The sequence below is a fragment of the Rattus norvegicus genome, chromosome 2, assembly GCF_036323735.1.
Source record: "Rattus norvegicus strain BN/NHsdMcwi chromosome 2, GRCr8, whole genome shotgun sequence".
Taxonomy (NCBI): Eukaryota; Metazoa; Chordata; class Mammalia; order Rodentia; family Muridae; genus Rattus; species Rattus norvegicus.
Genome location: NC_086020.1, coordinates 37,229,749 through 37,249,222, shown reverse-complemented (window position 1 = coordinate 37,249,222; position 19,474 = coordinate 37,229,749). Strand labels below are relative to the sequence as shown.

Genomic DNA, 19,474 nt, shown 5'->3' with positions numbered 1-19,474 from the left:
TCTAGGAAATTGTCCATTTCCTGCAGATTTTCAAGTTTTGTTGAATATAGGCGACATTTTAATTCTTAACTGAGATTAAATATTGCAAATGTTTTTTGTATTGTGTTATAACTAACACAATACTGTTAGTCTGTCTACTGTTTTCTCAGTACCTTTCTGCTACTTTCAATTAAGAAAAGACTACAGAGCATAGTTATTATGAATTGATTCTTTTTTTTTTCTTTTTTTCGGAGCTGGGGACCAAACCCAGGGCCTTGCACTTGCTAGGCAAGCGCTCTACAACTGAGCTAAATCCCCAACCCCTATGAATTGATTCTTAAGAAGAACAGTAATTGAGGACAGTATGCTTCTAAGCTCTCAACTACCATTATAAAATAGTACAGAGACAGACACAGAAGGCAAAGAATATGGATCTGTGAAGTACAGAGTTAACTCTGTCTGAAGAGTTCTCTCTCTCTCTCTCTCTCTCTCTCTCTCTCTCTCTCTCTCTGTGTGTGTGTGTGTGTGTGTGTGTGCACATGTACACATGTATGTATTTAACCTAGAATTTCTGAGCACTCAATTCTAATAAATTTTCCTATGAGTAACTCGTCTTCTGATTTTTAAAGGTTTTGAGGTAAAGTCCGAGTTCTGATTTTACACTAGCAGCTCTTCTCTCTATGCCGCTCCCCTACCATGGTGTATGCATGTGAGTGAATATGTGTAAGTGTACCCTCACCCTTGCAGTTGTTGGAGGCCAGGTTAGTGTCAGATGTATTCCTCAATTATTTCCATCTTACTGTTGAGACAGTGTCTCACTGAACCTGGACCGGCTGTCTTAGTTAGACTGGGTAGCCATCAAACCCCAGGATTCAGCTAGCCTGAAGCTGTCTACAGACACCCTGAACCTACAGGTATTCCACTATACCTGGCCTTGGCGTGGGTTCTGGGATCCAAACTTAGGTCTCATGCTTGTACACCCAACACTTTACCCACTGAACCAGTGGTCTCAATCTCCCTAATGCACGACCCGTTAATTCAGTTCCTCATCAGACCTTCCAACCACAAAATTATTTCGTTGTTACTTCACAACTGTAATTTTGCTACTGTTATGAATTGTTATGTAAATATAAGATATGCAGGATATCTAACATGCAAACCTTGTTAAAGGGGGGTCATAATCCCCAGGTTGAGAGCCACTGCACTAAGTCATCTCCCAATCTGTACATTAATAATTTTTAGTATTGTTTTTAAGTTATACTAATTGAAAAGTTTCATTCTCCTCTGCTACAGTCCTGACTCCCATCCCCTCTTGCTGATTTCCTGTCTCCTCCAAATGGAATTTACAACCACAAGTCTTCACCTTTATTCTGTTTCTTTGTGACAGCTCTCTTGATGTAGACTGGTCTTGATTGTCCTGGCCTCAGACATCTGAGGAGTGGGCTTCTAGGAGTTCCCATGCCCACGGCTCTGACTCCTAACAACTGCCCATCTGCCTATTTGGGGACTGCTGTTTAAAAGAAGTCATTCTTCAGGTTTTCTTTCCTTTTCTAGGTATTGTAGCTGTGAAAGACATCTTTTTTTATAGCCTGTGTACTTTGTTGTTCTTTAATACTCCATTTAGGACTGAGTAACATAACTTATCTGTTCATATAACATTATATCTGGGATTTCTAACTTGTTTTAATAAAAACATTATATTGCCTTATACTTTATAATGTTCTTAAAACAAAAGCTATGGAAAATTCTGGTTTAATCTAGAATCTAGTTAATTTTGCTATGGTAAGCTTAGTATAATCCATGCTAGTGTCAAAATAACAAAAGTAGCAATAAATCTATATATATTCTGGAATTTACTTATTAAGAGTATTTATTAAGATAAATGGTTTTTACCTGGTAGCGGGGTCGCAAAAAATTTTTCCTTTCAGAAAACATAAACTTTACTAGTAAACTAAATATACAGAGTATTAGGCTTCATCCACAAGAGGCTATAACTTAATATTTAAATTTATTTATCCAGTGTAAAGCTATATGCATAAAATTAAATCTACAATTACTTTATAACAGCTCATATTTCTTAAGAAAAATTGCAATCCTAGTTAAATATGTTAGAAATATAGATAATTATTAAATCATACTTATTTTTATTTAAGTTTCTGAGACAGGGCAAAATATATATCAGTTTAAGAATATATATCTTATTGATTATGAAAATTCATAGTCAATCAAGCTTTATTTATATATCCAAAACTCATTGCATTATGATTGTAAAGTAATTTTTATATACTCCATTTCTAATTTAGTAAGCTTTTATTCAGAGTCCCAAAATCTTGAAAACAAGAACAGGAATCAAATTTCAGTCCTTCACTAACATTTTTAGATCTTTACACAATGTCTTCCTGCCTTTGTTTCCAGAACACATGAAAATGTATCACTAATTGAGATTGAAAGTTTACTTTTATGAAAAAAAGGATATAAAGAATAGATCTTTAGTTTATACAGTGGTGTTGCATGTTTTTAAGGTGGGACTTTTGGGTCCCAGGAGGAGGAGGAAGAGCAGATATAGGGAGAGAGGAGGGGCTCTTTGGAACAGGCTTTGGAACCAGGAGGACACAACAGCCATGTAAGGTTTTAGGGCAACCAGAACCATTGGTGTCTGCCACTGGTGGATGGCTGATTATAGGTTAGCTGATAAGTTTAGCACTAGAGTTTGTTTGTTTGTTTGTTTGTTTGTTTGTTTGTTTTTCCCAGCAATTGTGTTATCTGGCAAGTTTAAAAATAATAAAGCAGTCTAGTGTTTTTCTTCTGCAGAGCTAAGGTTGGCAAGAGAAAGAGAGAAGACAGGGCAGTTGATGGCAGCTTGGCAAAGCTAGCCAGGAGAGGGTGGGGATGCAGTCTCAGCTCTCAGGAAAGACGCCAGCTGGCCATTGGTGGAGCTCAGAGCGCAGCCCCGGGCAACGGAGGAAGCGTGTTTTTTAAAATTATGGCACATAGTGGGCTAGTCTGAGAGGATATCTGCCTAACTATGACATATCAACAGCAACAGGTGTAATCTAATGCTATCCTTTTTTTTCACAAAGGAATACTGATGCATATGAGTTAAGCGTGACTTAGGTTTATGTCATTTATATCAAATTAAATGTCTTTTATTTACTAACTTCTTATAAGTAGCTTTATCATTTTTTAATGTAACCAACAATGTTTCAACTAAATATAACAGTGTAATGGCATAATCAGGCAAGTGATGGAGAGTCAAACCTCTTTCTTATTCCTGTCATTCACTGTGCAACATGGGTGTTCGAATATAATTAACTTGAGGTTTCAAATATACAAATTTTGTGCTGTTAATGGCTTACTCTAAACCTACTCTACATATAGTTACATATGTATACATATAATTACTCTCTATACAATTACACCTTGTCAAAGATACCCACGGTTAGAGCAAGGGTCACAACATGTGTCCCATACACTGAAGGAAAACCTGCTCTTCCAGATTATTTCTTGGATGCTACACTTTTTTGGGAAGAGGGAGGCTCCACTTAACAAGATGATTTCCATTTGATGGAGTAATGTTAACCTTCAAGAGTCACTTTTACAGAGCACTTGTGCTTTGCATCTTGTCCATCAGACATTACTTCCCTCTTCCTAGTTCCCCTCAGTCCTAGCAATGCCACTCATGCATTCAATCAGCTTCCACCCGTGAGTAAAATGGATTCTATACAAAACGTGAAATAGCAAGCAATTGTAGTACAGCTATCTGAGAGCTCAGGCAATTTTACAAAGTTTAAAAAGGGTAAAAGATGACTCTCAAAGCTCCCATATCTTTTAGAAAGGATATGAAACTGCTCTGAACTACTTCTAAGTGGCTGGGAATGAGTGGAAATGTGTCTGTCCTAAGTTATAGCTATCTGCTTTTCACAGCCTGGTAAACTAGCCATAGTCAGTGAGCTAGGCCATCATACCAGGTTGTATTTTTGTGTCTTCTAAATAAGTAAATGAGGGAGCCCCGCAGGCAGATAGGAAAGACACTACCTGCAAAGCCGTCGTCGGAAAACATCAGAAGCTGGCATAACACGTCCATTTTAACGGAAATGGGTTCTTTATTATTTAATCGGGACGGCTTCTGGGCGATTCATGAACCACTTATTGAATCACCGAGTTTAAGAAATCTGAAAAAAAATATTGGGAGTTGGTAAACACCATCTCCTGACTGATCAATAACACCTAGTGTTGCAGAATGACAAGAGAGATTATTCTAGTGGCATTTTAGGGCCATGTCTTTTTGTATTTCCAGTTAAAACAGTGAATCATGGATTTCTATAAATCATAGAAGCTCATTGTTAATGCCTCCATCACCCTTGTCCTATGCACTCTCTAAGTAGAGGAAGATATGTATTTTGTTGGCTGGGTAACAGTTCCTTAACAGTTAATTCTTTCAAGGATTCTTTTTCTTGAAAAGAAAAACTAAAATAAAGTCCTATGAAACTTTTGAGTCAACTACAAAACATAGATGTAAACGTAATCATTTATCAAAGTGCAAAATGTTTCTGGATTTAAATATAGACACAGAAACAGATATAGATATCTCACTCATAGTTGTTAAAACAATTAAGCTCATTGAACAGGAAATAGAACAAAGACTTTTTACAGTAACGATTTTATCTTTGTGCTCCAGTGAAGTGTTTTTTTTTTTTAATGAGGCTAGTGTTTAAAATCCTTTATTGATTGGACAAATTATAATAAGATTTAGTTATTTAGTTTATTATTAGAGAGGTAGACCTGATAGTTATCTCAAGTCTTTCTTTTTCTTCTTTTGTTCTTTCTTTCTTTTTTAATATTTATCCATTTCCTAGTGGTTTTAACTTAGGGCATTTTCATGAGAATATACAAAGGAACCCTTGTTATAAAATATAGGATAAATAAGCCCATTAGAATCCTGTCAATACTTATTTTTCTTTTATGTACAAAATACAGAAAAGCAATGAAGATTAAATAATGCCTTTGAATTGTTTTTATTAAAACAATTAATATTTGCTACAATGCAAATATTAATAGTTCTTCATCTCTCACAAACCAGTGATCATTTCACTGTATATTACTAGCAACCTAGAGAGTCCCTTTTATAGTGTTTTAACAGCCACAATACAATTCCAACTACAGAAGACTTGACAGAAGTTCAAAATTAGTCCACGTGTCTTTGCTTCTGTATGGTTTTTAGTACATAAAAAACACGAAATTTGTTGCATTCATTTGGCTTACTCCTGGCATTTAGTACATAGAGCCAGTACTAGCTAAACAGCTAGACAATCACCAGTAGGATAGAAACAGAATACAAAGAGGAAGATTCATGAGGACTGCCATTGAAAATACACACAAATACTGAGCATCTTATACAATATGTCTTTATGTTGATAGAGATTAAGATTTTAATCTGAAAACAAATGCTAAGATAAGAGAAATTTCAGGTCTGGTCAGGTTTCTACAAGAGGAGAACTTCAATAGTGTTTATAACTTATGTAAATGAATTCATCCTAAACTATCCTTAAAATGATATGATCAGTGCTTTGTTTTAAAAATTACTGAACATGTCAAATAAATTCTTGATTGTCTATTTATAGCACTTCTCTCATTCTAGCACAAGGTAAGTATAATACGATGTTTTCCTACTAAGATTAAAAATTGTTAGTCCATAATATAGGTGTTCAGGACCACATTTTGAAATGAATTCCAAATTGAGTGACTGTACTAATACATTTTTAAGGTCTATTTTCGAATTTCATCTTTTGATTTTTGTTTTTGTTTTTGTTTTTTTCCTTTTTCTCTTTTTTTTTTTTCCGGAGCTGGGGACCGAACCCAGGGCCTTGCGCTCGCTAGGCAAGCGCTCTACCGCTGAGCTAAATCCCCAACCCCCCATCTTTTGATTTTTGAAACATGATCTGTGCTGGGTAATTAAGCTTTCTTTTCCATGTAATTATAAACTCTCAGACTATATGACCTGGCTATGATTAGTTACATAAACTTTTAAGACATAATTTTATCCTATGTAAGCAATCCTAATTTAAAATTTTTATAATGCAATTGTGCTAATAATAATAATGAAATAATAATACAAGCTACTTCCTGAACAGAATGTTGGTTATTCTAACGCTCTTTGTGCATGCCTGTTTACATTCAATCTCACCTCCCACAGGAGAGCCTAGAACAAGACAGCTAAAGCAAGGGTGCAGCATAAAGTATTGAAACTGATGTTACTTAACATAGTAATGCTTATAATTCTAATAACTATCAATAGATTTACAGTTTATAGCCTTAAATAGTATGATATACAAAGCCTCTAATGATATGAGCATTATGACGTAAAAACTCAGACCCTTAAGATTAAAAGGATAAACTAATATGGAAGGCCTCACAAAAAACAATATTCAAGTCTACTGGGTCCTAATATCCAGTGTGAGAGTACACACGAGTGAGCTGAGCAAAAACTCTTTTCCTAAACCCAGTCGTAGTTGTGCTCACTCACATTTGTCACATGCATAGAACCAAATGCTGTATACATAGTTGTGCTTGTGCCCAATCACACATGTATATACATGTATAACACACAGAACCAGATTCTGGGAAGAGAGACGGAAGACCATGAAGAAGCTCCTCAACTGTGCAAAAGATGAGCCGCTTAAACTCTTCCTCAGAATGCTCCTTCCTGCTGCTTAATTTAGTTGTTTCTTTTACCTGCTATTATTAGATGCTCTGACACTCCTGAAGAATTCAGGTCTTTTTTTCACGAATATCATGATAATGAATTACTGAATTAAAGTTTGACTTATTCTCTATTAAACTTTTTGAATGCAAATTCCTTCTGAAAACACTTTCTAATTTACTGAAAAATTCTAATCATTCATTGCATCAATTATACTTATATTCTCATTGCACTTCTAGCTTATCCACTATTCGTATAAGACCAGGAAAATATGCCACAATGATTTATTTAAAAATGTGGGAGCAGCCTAAAATGTAGCCCGGCCCTAAAAATCCTACCCACAGAGAATTTGAAGCACTGCACATTAGGCTTCCCATAATGAGTTACTTCTAGAACAATTGATCACCCTCTCCAGACGTTACTTACTCTAGAAAGCTGGTGATGTAGTCTCTGCTGCAGGCAGACCAGGAGAAGGGATTGGTATTTGCTGTGATATGAGCTGCCATAAGTTTTGCTGCCTCATGACCTTTCGTCCCACAAGAATTTCCAATTCCATCATGGTTCATACCAAAACTGTTTTATTAGGGAAGAAACAGAAGAGACTTAAAAGAAGGAAATAAGAAAATAAAACAACAAAAAAAAAAACAACAAAAAGAAAATAAAACAACAAGCCCATTACACATCCTGTATTTCCTTATTGGGTCATTTATTAGTTACATCAACAGTTGGCTTTGATCAAGATAGACCAGCCCTTTAAAGTAAGGTAGAATTAATATTAAAAAGGCAATAGAATTATTCAATGATACTATGTCTGTCTGAATCTCTTTGCATTTATCATATGTTCCCACATGTTCTCAATATCACATGATTCAAGTGCTCCTTCAACAGAAAACCTCATGGATAGTAATATGCACTTCACAGATAGGAAAACTGAAATTTAGCAAAGCGAATGACCCATTAAAGATTGTGTTAAACCAAAACAAATGTTCAACATCTTTAGTCATAAGGGAAATGCAAATCAAAACAACCCTGAGATTTCACCTCACACCAGTGAGAATGGCTAAGATCAAAAACTCAGGTGACAGCAGATGCTGGCGAGGATGCGGAGAAAGAGGAACACTCCTCCATTGTTGGTGGGATTGCAGACTGGTACAACCATTCTGGAAATCAGTCTGGAGGTTCCTCAGAAAATTGGACATTGAACTGCCTGAGGATCCAGCTATACCTCTCTTGGGCATATACCCACAAGATGCCTCAACATATAAAAAAGACACGTGCTCCACTATGTTCATCGCAGCCTTATTTATAATAGGCAGAAGCTGGAAAGAACCCAGATGCCCTTCAACAGAGGAATGGATACAGAAAATGTGGTACATCTACACAATGGAATATTACTCAGCTATCAAAAACAACGGCTTTATGAAATTCGTAGGCAAATGGTTGGAACTGGAAAATATCATCCTGAGTGAGCTAACCCAATCACAGAAAGACATACATGGTATGCACTCACTGATAAGTGGCTATTAGCCCAAATGCTTGAATTACCCTAGATGCCTAGAACAAATGAAACTCAAGACAGATGATCAAAATGTGAATGCTTCACTCCTTCTTTAAAAGGGGAACAAGAATACCCTTGGCAGGGAAGAGAGAGGCAAAGATTAAAACAGACACAGAAGGAACACCCATTCAGAGCCTGCCCCACATGTGGCCCATACATATACAGCCATCCAATTAGACAAGATGGATGAAGCAAAGAAGTGCAGACCGACAGGAGCCAGATGTAGATCGCTCCTGAGAGACACAGCCAGAATACAGCAAATACAGAGGCGAATGCCAGCAGCAAACCACTGAACTGAGAATAGAACCCCCGTTGAAGGAATCAGAGAAAGAACTGGAAGAGTTTGAAGGGGCTCGAGGCCCCATATGTACAACAATGCCAAGCAACCAGAGCTTCCAGGGACTAAGCCACTACCTAAAGACTATACATGGACTGACCCTGGACTCTCACCTCATAGGTAGCAATGAATATCCTAGTAAGAGCACCAGTGGAAGGGGAAGCCCTGGGTCCTGCTAAAACTGAACCCCCAGTGAACTAGATTGTTGGGGGGAGGGCAGCAATGGGGGGAAGATGGGAGGGATTAGGGGGATGTTTGGCCGGAAACCGGGAAAGGGAATAACACAAGAAATACTCAAGTTAATAAAAAAAAAAAAAGATTGTGTTAATTTTTTTTACATAAGTCCACATTTACATGTTAATATTCATTCTACTGTATCAATACAAAAGGGAATTACAGAAAAAGACAGTGCTTCGTTGATATAGGTGATTGCCAATCACAGAACCCCCCTATTAATGAGCATTGGTAAAAGAGAGCTTAATACATAACTTACATCCCTGTATGTTTTCAAAACACATTTTGAAAACTCTGGTATATTTAAAGACTGTGGCTTTTCTATGCCATGGGCTCCATTTTTCAAACCTATCCTTTCTTTGCCATATTTTTCCATGTCCTAAAGCCTAGTGAACTCAAAATGCATTTTAATTAAAAAGAATCTGAGATGGATCTGTCACTGCATAAAATGGATCTGTCACTGCATAGGATGGATCTGTCACCGCATAAGAACACCATTTTTAGATAAGGAGCCAGATGATTAGGTTGACTATTACTTCAAAAATAATTTATATTTACAGTATTATATTCTAATAAACATGTCATGATGGAAAACTAACTTAAGCACAAAACATATAAGGAGAGTTGTTAAAGGAAACCCTGGACAGGTAGTTCAGAACAGGCAAATACAAGGTAGTTTTAAAAATACAAGTATATAAATCCCTGCTCTCTTGACAGTGAAAGCATGAGGATTTTCATCTAACAGGTGAGATTAAAGCTATGTTTAGAAAGAGGACAGGACAGCAATCAAAAGGACATTGTGAATGATTGAAATGAATAATCCTATGCACACATATGGGGGTAGGAAGGGGGCACTGTTAATTTACATACAGGAAGTAACATAAACAAAGTGAAGAGCTGCAGCAGCTCTCTGCTCCCAGACCCCGTGAGAGAGAGACCCAACCGCCTGGTCAGGTGGGCACTCCTAAGGCTGCAGAGCGGAAGAGACCACCAACACTGCCCACCCCTGCCCACATCCCTGGCCCAAGAGGAAACTGTATAAGGCCTCTGGGCTCCCGTGGGGGAGGGCCCAGGAGTGGCAGGACCCCTGCCTGAGACACCGCCGGAACCTGAAGGAAACAGACCGGATAAACAGTTCTCTGCACCCAAATCCCGTGGGAGGGAGAGCTAAACCTTCAGAGAGGCAGACAAGCCTGGGAAACCAGAAGAGACTGCTCTCTGCAAACACATCTCGGACACCAGAGGAAAACACCAAAGGCCATCTGGAACCCTGGTGCACTGAAGCTCCCGGAAGGGGCGGCACAGGTCTTCCTGGTTGCTGCCGCTGCAGAGAGCCCGTGGGCAGCACCCCACGAGCGAACTTGAGCCTCGGGACCACAGGTAAGACCAACTTTTCTGCTGCAAGAAAGCTGACTGGTGAACTCAAGACACAGGCCCACAGGAACAGCTGAAGACCTGTAGAGAGGAAAAACTAAACGCCTGAAAGCAGAACACTCTGTCCCCATAACTGACTGAAAGAGAGGAAAACAGGTCTACAGCACTCCTGACACACAGGCTTATAGGACAGTCTAGCCACTGTCAGAAATAGCAGAACAAAGTAACACTAGAGATAATCTGATGGCGAGAGGCAAGCGCAGGAACCCAAGCAACAGAAACCAAGACTACATGGCATCATCGTAGCCCAATTCTCCCACCAAAACAAACATGGAATATCCAAACACACCAGAAAAGCAAGATCTAGTTTCAAAATCATATTTGATCATGATGCTGGAGGACTTCAAGAACGACGTGCAGAACTCCCTTAGGGAAACACAGGAAAACATTAATAAACAAGTAGAAGCCTACAGAGAGGAATCGCAAAAATCCCTGAAAGAATCGCAAAAATCCCTGAAAGAATTCCAGGAAAACACAATCAAACAGTTGAAGGAATTAAAAATGGAAATAGAAGCAATCAAGAAAGAACACATGGAAACAACCCTGAATATAGAAAACCAAAAGAAGAGACAAGGAGCTGTAGATACAAGCTTCACCAACAGAATACAAGAGATGGAAGAGAGAATCTCGGGAGCAGAAGATTCCATAGAAATCATTGACTCAACTGTCAAAGATAATGTAAAGCAGAAAAAGCTACTGGTCCAAAACATACAGGAAATCCAGGACTCAATGAGAAGATCAAACCTAAGGATAATAGGTATAGAAGAGAGTGAAGACTCCCAGCTCAAAGGACCAATAAATATCTTCAAGAAAATCATAGAAGAAAACTTCCCTAACCTAAAAAAAGAGATACCCATAGACATACAAGAAGCCCACAGAACTCCAAATAGATTGGACCAGAAAAGAAACACCTCCCATCACATAATTGTCAAAACACCAAACGCACAAAATAAAGAATATTAAAAGCAGTAAGGGAAAAGGTCAAGTAACATATAAAGGCAGACCTATCAGAATCACAACAGACTTTTCGCCAGAAACTATGAAGGCCAGAAGATCCTGGACAGATGTCATACAGACCCTAAGAGAACACAAATGCCAGCCAAGGTTACTGTACCCTGCAAAACTCTCAATTAACATAGATGGAGAAACCAAGATATTCCATGACAAAACCAAATTTACACAATATCTTTCTACAAATCCAGCACTACAAAGGATAATAAATGGAAAGCCCAACATAAGGAGGCAAGCTATACCCTAGAAGAAGCAAGAAACTAATCGTCTTGGCAACAAAACAAAGACAGTGAAAGCACACAAACATAACCTCACATCCAAATATGAATATAACGGGAAGCAATAATCACTATTCCTTAATATCTCTCACACCAATGGCCTCAACTCCCCAATAAAAAGAAATAGATTAACAAACTGGATACGCAACGAGGACCCTGCATTCTGCAGCCTACAGGAAACACACCTCAGAGACAAAGACAGACACTACCTCAGAGTGAAAGGCTGGAAAACAACTTTCCAAGCAAATGGTCAGAAGAAGCAAGCTGGAGTAGCCATTCTAATATCAAATAAAATCAATTTTCAACTAAAAGTCATCAAAAAAGATAAGGAAGGACACTTCATATTCATCAAAGGAAAAATCCACCAAGATGAACTCTCAATCCTAAATATCTATGCCCCAAATACAAGGGCACCTACATACGTAAAAGAAACCTTAATAAAGCTCAAAACACACATTGCACCTCACACAATAATAGTGGGAGATTTCAACACCCCACTCTCATCAATGGACAGATCATGGAAACAGAAATTAAACAGAGACGTAGACAGACTAACAGAAGTCATGAGCCAAATGGACTTAATGGATATTTATAGAACATTCTATCCTAAAGCAAAAGGATATACCTTCTTCTCAGCTCCTCATGGTACTTTCTCCAAAATTGACCATATAGTTGGTCAAAAAACGGGCCTCAACAGGTACAGAAAGATAGAAATAATCCCATGCGTGCTATCAGACCACCACGGCCTAAAACTGGTCTTCAATAACAATAAGGGAATAATGCCCACATATACATGGAAATTGAACAATGCTCTACTCAATGATAACCTGGTCAAGGAAGAAATAAAGAAAGAAATTAAAAACTTTTTAGAATTTAATGAAAATGAAGGTACAACATACCCAAACTTATGGGACACAATGAAAGCTGTGCTAAGAGGAAAACTCATAGCACTGAGTGCCTGCAAAAAAGAAACAGGAAAGAGCAGCTTGACAGCACACCTAAAAGCTCTAGAACAAAAAGAAGCAAATACACCCAGGAGGAGTAGAAGGCAGGAAATAATCAAACTCAGAGCTGAAATCAACCAAGTAGAAACAAAAAGGACCATAGAAAGAATCAACAGAACCAAAAGTTGGTTCTTTGAGAAAATCAACAAGATAGATAAACCCTTAGCCAGACAAACGAGAGGACACAGAGAGTGTGTCCAAATTAACAAAATCAGAAATGAAAAGGGAGACATAACTACAGATTCAGAGGAAATTCAAAAAATAATCAGATCTTACTATAAAAACCTATATTCAACAAAACTTGAAAATCTTCAGGAAATGGACAATTTCCTAGACAGATACCAGGTATCGAAGTTAAATCAGGAACAGATAAACCAGTTAAACAACCCCATAACTCCTAAGGAAATAGAAGCAGTCATTAAAGGTCTCCCAACCAAAAAGAGCCCAGGTCCAGACGGGTTTAGTGCAGAATTCTATCAAACCTTCATACAAGACCTCATACCAATATTATCCAAACTATTCCACAAAATTGAAACAGATGGAGCACTACTGAATTCCTTCTATGAAGCCACAATTACGCTTATACCTAAATCACACAAAGACACAACAAAGAAAGACAACTTCAGACCAATTTCCCTTATGAATATCGACGCAAAAATACTCAATAAAATTCTGGCAAACCAAATTCAAGAGCACATCAAAACAATCATCCACCATGATCAAGTAGGCTTCATCCCAGGCATGCAGGAATGGTTTAATATACGGAAAACCATCAACGTGATCCATTATATAAACAAACTGAAAGAACAGAACCACATGATCATTTCATTAGATGCTGAGAAAGCATTTGACAAAATTCAACACCCCTTCATGATAAAAGTCCTGGAAAGAATAGGAATTCAAGGCCCATACCTAAACATAGTAAAAGCAATATACAGCAAACCAGTTGCTAACATTAAACTAAATGGAGAGAAACTTGAAGCAATCCCACTAAAATCAGGGACTAGACAAGGCTGCCCACTCTCTCCCTACTTATTCAATATAGTTCTTGAAGTTCTAGCCAGAGCAATCAGACAACAAAAGGAGGTCAAGGGGATACACATCGGAAAAGAAGAAGTCAAAATATCACTATTTGCAGATGATATGATAGTATATTTAAGTGATCCCAAAAGTTCCACCAGAGAACTACTAAAGCTGATAAACAACTTCAGCAAAGTGGCTGGGTATAAAATTAACTCAAATAAATCAGTAGCCTTCCTCTACACAAAAGAGAAACAAGCCGAGAAAGAAATTAGGGAAATGACACCCTTCATAATAGACCCAAATAATATAAAGTACCTCGGTGTGACTTTAACCAAGCAAGTAAAAGATGTGTATGATAAGAACTTCAAGACACTGAAGAAAGAAATTGAAGAAGACCTCAGAAGATGGAAAGATCTCCCATGCTCATGGATTGGCAGAATTAATATAGTAAAAATGGCCATTTTACCAAAAGCGATCTACAGATTCAATGAAATCCCCATCAAAATACCAATCCAATTCTTCAAAGAGTTAGACAGAACAATTTGCAAATTCATCTGGAATAACAAAAAACCCAGGACAGCTAAAACTATCCTCAACAATAAAAGGACTTCAGGGGGAATCACTCTCCCTGAACTCAAGCAGTATTACAGAGCAATAGTGATAAAAAACTGCATGGTATTGGTACAGAGACAGACAGATAGACCAATCGAATAGAATTGAAGGCCCAGAAATGAACCCACACACCTATGGTCACTTGATTTTTTTCAAAGGAGCCAAAACCATCCAATGGAAAAAAGATAGCATTTTCAGCAAATGGTGCTGGTTCAACTGGAGGGCAACATGTAGAAGAATGCAGATCGATCCATGCTTATCACCCTGTACAAAGCTTAAGTCCAAGTGGATCAAGGACCTCCACATCAAACCAGACACACTTAAACTAATAGAAGAAAAACTAGGGAAGCATCTGGAACACATGGGCACTGGAAAAAATTTCCTGAACAAAACACCAATGGCTTATGCTCTAAGATCAAGAATCGACTAATGGGATCTTATAAAACTGCAAAGCTTCTGTAAGGCAAAGGACACTGTGGTTAGGAGAAAACGGCAACCAACAGATTGGGAAAAGATCTTTACCAATCCTACAACAGATAGAGGCCTTATATCCAAAATATACAAAGAACTCAAGAAGTTAGACCGCAGGGAGACAAATAACCCTATTAAAAAATGGGCTTCAGAGCTAAACAAAGAATTCACAGCTGAGGAATGCCGAATGGCTGAGAAACACCTAAAGAAATGTTCAACATCTTTAGTCATAAGGGAAATGCAAATCAAAACAACCCTGAGATTTCACCTCACACCAGTGAGAATGGCTAAGATCAAAAACTCAGGAGACAGCAGATGCTGGCGAGGATGCGGAGAAAGAGGAACACTCCTCCATTGTTGGTGGGATTGCAGACTGGTACAACCATTCTGGAAATCAGTCTGGAGGTTCCTCAGAAAATTGGACATTGAACTGCCCGAGGATCCAGCTATACCTCTCTTGGGCATATACCCAAAAGATGCCTCAACATATAAAAGAGACACGTGCTCCACTATGTTCATCGCAGCCTTATTTATAATAGCCAGAAACTGGAAAGAACCCAGATGCCCTTCAACAGAGGAATGGATACAGAAAATGTGGTACATCTACACAATGGAATATTACTCAGCTATCAAAAACAACGGCTTTATGAAATTCGTAGGCAAATGGTTGGAACTGGAAAATATCATCCTGAGTGAGCTAACCCAATCACAGAAAGACATACATGGTATGCACTCATTGATAAGTGGCTATTAGCCCAAATGCTTGAATTACCCTAGATCCCTAGAACAAATGAAACTCAAGACAGATGATCAAAATGTGAATGCTTCACTCCTTCTTTAAATGAGGAAAAAGAATACCCTTGGCAGGGAAGGGAGAGGCAAAGATTAAAACAGAGACTGAAGGAACACCCATTCAGAGCCTGCCCCACATGTGGCCCATACATATACAGCCATCCAATTAGACAAGATGGATGAAGCAAAGAAGTGCAGACCGACAGGAGCCGGATGTAGATCGCTCCTGAGAGACACAGCCAGAATACAGCAAATACAGAGGCGAATGCCAGCAGCAAACCACTGAACTGAGAATAGGACCCCGGTAGAAGGAATCAGAGAAAGAACTGGAAGAGCTTGAAGGGGCTCGAGACCCTATATGTACAACAATGCCAAGCAACCAGAGCTTCCAGGGACTAAGCCACTACCCAAAGACTATACATGGACTGACCCTGGACTCTGACCTCATAGATAGCAATGAATATCCTAGTAAGAGCACCAGTGGAAGGGGAAGCCCTGGGTCCTGCTAAGACTGAACCCCCAGTGAACTAGACTATGGGGGGGAGTGCGGCAATGGGGGGAGGGTTGGGAGGGGAACACCCAGAAGGAAGGGGAGGGGGGAGGGGGATGTTTGCCCGGAAACCGGGAAAGGGAATAACACTCGAAATGTATATAAGAAATACTCAAGTTAATTAAAAAAAAAAAAAGAAATTTCAAAATCCATAAAAAAAAAAAAACCAAAGTGAAGAAATGTGAGAGTATCCAGAGCCCTCAATTGAAACAAATTGGCCAAACACTAACATTTATCATTCTAATTTGACATCAATGCATCATTCCTTGAATGATCTTCTAGGAATATTAAGGCAGAATTTCAAGTTGAATTAAGTACAGTTAGATCCACACAATCTAGTAGAAATAGTTTAAATGTAAAATTCAAGAAAATTTAATATTCCTTCTGTGTAAAGCTGACACTTTTGTATTAACCCAACAATTATTCTTTTCACATGTGATAGAGTTAAAAGTTACTTCCTTTTTAGGTAGAGTCTTAATAGTGTCATATGGGTAGGCACAAATAGCTTTAAGGGAACCAATTCTGACCTGCTACTAAAAATGCAAGCTCTACTTTTAATGTCATATTTCTGTCTTCTTACAAAAGAAAGATATATCTCTCATACAGTCATAATACAATTCTACTTTGCCTTGGAGTACACAAGCCCGGCTGCCAAGAAAGAAGATAAATGGGAACACTTGGTGTCAGTATTAGAAAGAAAATGTATTTTATGCGTCTTACACCCTGGCTAGTACTATATCTCTTTTGAAGAAGTTATCCCACCTTCCTTGGAACTGTGTTACTATCCGTATAGGTAATCTAGCCTACATTAGAACTACCACGGATCACCACAGGGAAACCAGAAACAGATAAACTCTAGGTCCTTGTCTGTTACCCACACAATACCACATTAGGCCACCAACTAGAATGCTTACATTCGAGGAGCTGCTTCAGATTAAACCAAGATGAACCACTTGCGTTTAAGATAGCTGCACAAATGTCAACACGATGGGATAATGGAACCAACAGAAAACCTTTAGAAAACACTCTAGTTTCGCTTGGCTCTTCATTAACTGGGAAAATCATACATTGGAGGGCATAGAGCAGAGCAATATACTATTTGTTCCTCCTAGCTTTGATAATACCTCTGAAAGCAAATTCCAACAGTTTCATGGGTCACTTTGCAAAAACTTGAAACCTACTTTTGTTAACAAATGAGGCATTCTGTTTCCATTCGTGAGGCAGGCTGTCTCTGTGTTTAGCTCTAGCTAGCCTCACGCACAAGATCTCCCCACTTTCATCTACCAAGAGATGGGATTACAAGTGTACACATTTTTTCAGTTGTTTATTTTACAATTTCACATATGTACAGTACATACTGTTGATCCTCACCCTCTATCTCCCTATAGCTCACTCCCACTCTCTATTCTCCCCAAAGAACTCTTTAGCAAGCTCATGCCTGTTCATCAAACACTGTCTAGTAACTGAAGCCTATAACTAAAGGATGGATGACTAATCTAGGTCCATAGACTTGTCCTCTCTCTGTTTACACCATGCCTGCTCACTCGGCTGCCTCCAGATTTGTATCACATTATTCAGCTCTTCATATGGAGATGCTAAACATTTCAGAAAAGATTTGTTACACACAAAAAAAGAAAGTGAAAAGAAAATGGAAATGGAAAAGAAAAAAGAAAGAGAAGATTTGTCCAAGATTATAACAGAAGACTAGATAACTACTTCACCTACCCACTCACTGGAATGACTGTCTATGTTCTATGCCACCCTTGTACTTTCTTATTAACTCAAGCACTTAAAGTCCCTTGTCCTATCCATAGGGTTAGAGCATTCATGCAAGATGATGATGCCAGATAGAACTCAGCACTTTCTGAATCAATGTTAATTACCCATTAGCACAGCAAGCCCAATGTTTGCACACAAGAAGAGAGCCTTTGGAAACTGTCCATGCATGACTAATGGACAATTACAAAACTTTTGTTTGCTGAGGAAATTAATAAAAGCTGCCTGATTATGTCTGGTCAGTGCTGGCTCCCTTTGATTTAAGTCGGCTGGCTCAAAATAAAGTTTTAATCAAGAAACCTTGTCTGTCTTGTTCATATGACATCGCCTAATTTCTATTATATCTATGCCAGAAAAACTCAACATCAATTATCACCATTATAGTCTATGTTCTGAGGGAAAACTTACAGCTATCCACAGAACTCCCAAAAGAACATTTTCTTAAATATATCTTTATATAATCCTCTTTTAATTTTAATGGTGGTTTGGGTATGTGTGCATGATGTGTGCATGAACAAGCCATAACACATGCATATTCAGAAGTGAGAAGACCATGTCGTGGTGCTGATTTTCTCCTTGAATGTTTATATGGGTTTCGGGCTTCCTCAAGATCTTTTACCTACGAAGCTGTCCAGTACCTTTACCTACGTTCCTATGATAAACTTAGCTCACAAAATTATTATAATGTAAACTGAATATAATGTGTTTAATTAGTTAGCAAAGCTTTCAGTAAATAGGCCCTTGTTGATTATACAGAAGAAAGTGGTGGAAACCATGCTAACTTAGTTTTTAAAAAAGAGGAAATGTGTTCTCTGCACCCAAATCCCGTGGGAGGGAGAGCTAAACCTACAGAGAGGCAGACACGCCTGGGAAACCAGAAGAGACTGCACTATGCACACATCCAGACGCCACAGGAAAACACCAAGCGCCATCTGGAACCCTGGTGCACAGAGGCTCCCGGAAAGAGCAGCGCAGATTTTCCTGGTTGCTGCTGCCGCAGAGAGGACTTAGGCAGTACCCCACGAGCAAACTTGAGCCTCGGAACCACAGGTAAGACCAACTTTTCTGCTGCAAGAAACCTGCCTGGTGAACTCAGGACACACAGAGGCAAAATTCCTCTAGGACTGGGCACTTCCTGTGTTTACCGGAAGTCCCACACCCGCGGATCCCGGCCCGCAGCAGCTCTTTGCTCCCAAACCCCGTGGGAGAGAGACCTCACCGCCTGGTCAGGTGGGCACTCCTGAGGCTGCAGAGCGGAAGAGACCACCAACACTGCCCACCCCTGCCCACATCCCTGGCCCAAGAGGAAACTGTATAAGGCCTCTGGGTTCCCGTAGGGGAGGGCCCAGGAGCAGCAGGACCCCTGCGCCTGAGACACCGCCGGAACCTGAAGTAAACAGACCGGATAAACAGTTCTCTGCATCCGAATCCCGTGGGAGGGAGAGCTAAACCTTCAGAGAGGCAGACACGCCTGGGAAACCAGAAGAGACTGCACTCTGCACACACATCTCGGACACCAGAGGAAAACACCAAACGCCATCTGGAACCCTAGTGCACAGAAGCTCCCGGAAAGGGCGGCGCAGATCTTCCTAGTTGCTGCCGCTGCAGAGAGCTCGTGGGCAGCACCCCGCGAGCAAACTTGAGCCTCGGGACCACAGGTACGACCAACTTTTCTGCTGCAAGTGAACTGCCTAGTGAACTCAAGACACAGGCCC

At 39.2% G+C, this 19,474-nt stretch overlaps 1 protein-coding gene across 12 annotated transcripts in view; it reads right to left on the bottom strand.

Annotated features, from left to right (window-relative positions):
* Adamts6 (ADAM metallopeptidase with thrombospondin type 1 motif, 6) overlaps window positions 1–19,474 on the bottom strand; it is a 211,818-nt gene that overhangs the window by 117,855 nt on the left and 74,489 nt on the right. For 10 of the 12 annotated variants that reach the window (XR_005500311.2, XM_039102547.2, XM_039102548.2 and 7 more), the window contains one exon: window positions 7,106–7,252. Coding sequence is in view for 10 of the 12 variants with exons in the window: in XM_039102547.2 (XP_038958475.1) it covers window positions 7,106–7,252 (147 nt within the window). In the remaining 2 variants the exon portion in view is untranslated. Of the gene's footprint in view, window positions 1–4,014; window positions 4,152–7,105; window positions 7,253–19,474 lie in introns of those variants that run through there. The other 2 variants (XM_017591187.2, XM_039102552.1) reach the window with 2 other exon arrangements.